The following is a 1,709-nucleotide window of genomic DNA, read 5'->3' on the forward strand; positions in this document are numbered from 1 at the left end:
CGCTAGACCCCGATGAGGTCCATGTCAATCACTGACGTGAGCGAGGTCCCCTGCCGACCGCTCTTCGTCGTTTTGAGCGGCGGCGGCGGCGGCTGCTGCAGCCACCGCGACGACATCACCTGCCGCATCGTCCAGCGCTTGCTCACCTCGATCTGCAGCATGCCGTCAAGCAGCTTAAGTAGCTCGGCCGACCAGGGCGGCAGCCTCTGTTGGTACAAGGCGAAGATGGCCGGCACTGTCGGCTGTCCCGCCGCCTGCGCCTCCCGAATCGCCCCGAATCTCCAGTCCGCGGGGTGGGCCACATCGAGCGGGAAAAAGCCAAAGGCGAGTGAGAAGAGGCAGACACCGAGCGACCAGACGTCGGCGGCTTCTGCGAAGTAGAAGCCGTCGCCAGACGTCGCGAGCACCTCTGGAGCAGTGTACGACTTTGTGCCCGAACGCCGCTTGATGGCCTCCTTCAGCGGCTGGCCGTTTGAATCCCGCCTGAACACGTGCGCCAGACCAAAGTCGCACAGCTTGACGCTGCCGCTGTCGTCGAGCAGCAGGTTCTCCAGCTTCATATCGCGGTGCACGACGCCGCATGCGTGAACATGCGCGAGGCCGTCGCTCATACCGCGCATAAGGGACGCCAACTGATCCTCGGGCATCGACACGCCCTCAGCGGCGGTCATCGCGACGGAGAAAAGGTCGCCGCCGCGGCAGAGCTCGAGGACGATGAAGTGCTGTCCGCGGAAGAAGTAGTGTCCCAGGAGCGACGCGACATTTGTGTGCCCCGAAACGATCTGGTGTGGCGCGACCTCGGCGGGAGCCTCGCGTGAGCGCTCACCCTTAAGCTGCTTGATCGCAACCTCCTGCCCTGTGTCGGCGTCAAACCCGAGGTAGACTCGTCCGGTGGCGCCGCTGCCGAGCACGATGCCGCTGAGGACGAAGCGTCCAACGCGAGGTGGGAGAGGATCCGTTGGTGTATCGTCGTCGGAATCCGAGGTGCGCCGCTGCTTTGAGCAGATGAACGTGAAGGGCATCAGCGGCTCAGCTCTCTGCCCACGGCGTACCGCCCTTGTCCCAGTCAAGTCTGTCTCCCTTTGCGCCGATTTTCGCGCGGATTACAATACTCTTCGCACTCTTGGTGGTAGCGCGCCTGCTCATGAGCAGGCAGCACAAGCAGCCACACAAGTCAGCTTTGGGAGCTCTCGGCGACGCCCAATGCGTGCGCCGGTAGGGGGGAGTGTGCGCGCGCGTGTGTGAGATGAGGATTGTGGCAGGCTGGCTGCTGCTGATGTGGGCAAGTGTGCTCTGTGTGCAGCGCTGCGCTGGCGTGCGACGCGCGCGTGCTGTGCGCGTGTGCGTGTTGGATGCGCGTGCGCGTCTGTGTGTGCTGCGCGCGCGCCGCCGTGTGTGCTGTGTGCTGTACTCTGTTGTGCGCCTGTTTGTGCAGCTGGGAGGTGCAGGCTTGGCTGGCAGGGCTGCGCGGCGGGCTGCGGCGCGCTGCGGGTGGTTGTGCGCCTGCCTGGTGGTGTGCGGCGGCCGCTCAGCCCGCCCGACCGGGTCGTCGGCGGCCCAGGGCGCGGGCATGCGGTCTGCGCTGCATGTGAGGCTGCTGCGCGGCTGGCGCGTATGTTTCCGTGCGGTGAGGGACGCGCGTATGTGTTCACGCTGCGGGCGCGGGCGGGCGCGGGGGGCGGCGTGGTCTCACCGCGGTCCGACGTCGG

General features: G+C 66.3%; 1 protein-coding gene across 1 annotated transcript; it reads right to left on the bottom strand.

The window, feature by feature from the left end:
- EMIHUDRAFT_374158 (hypothetical protein) lies at nucleotides 1-1,071 on the bottom strand (the record flags this gene model as incomplete). Its single annotated transcript, XM_005768534.1, has 1 exon — nucleotides 1-1,071. Exon 1 carries the CDS (start codon nucleotides 1,020-1,022, stop codon nucleotides 3-5), a length of 1,020 nt encoding a protein of 339 aa, XP_005768591.1. The 5' UTR covers nucleotides 1,023-1,071.
- Nucleotides 1,072-1,709: the final 638 nt, after the last annotated feature.

The sequence above is a fragment of the Emiliania huxleyi genome (assembly GCF_000372725.1).
Source record: "Emiliania huxleyi CCMP1516 unplaced genomic scaffold EMIHUscaffold_4536, whole genome shotgun sequence".
Lineage (NCBI taxonomy): Eukaryota > Haptophyta > Isochrysidales > Noelaerhabdaceae > Emiliania > Emiliania huxleyi.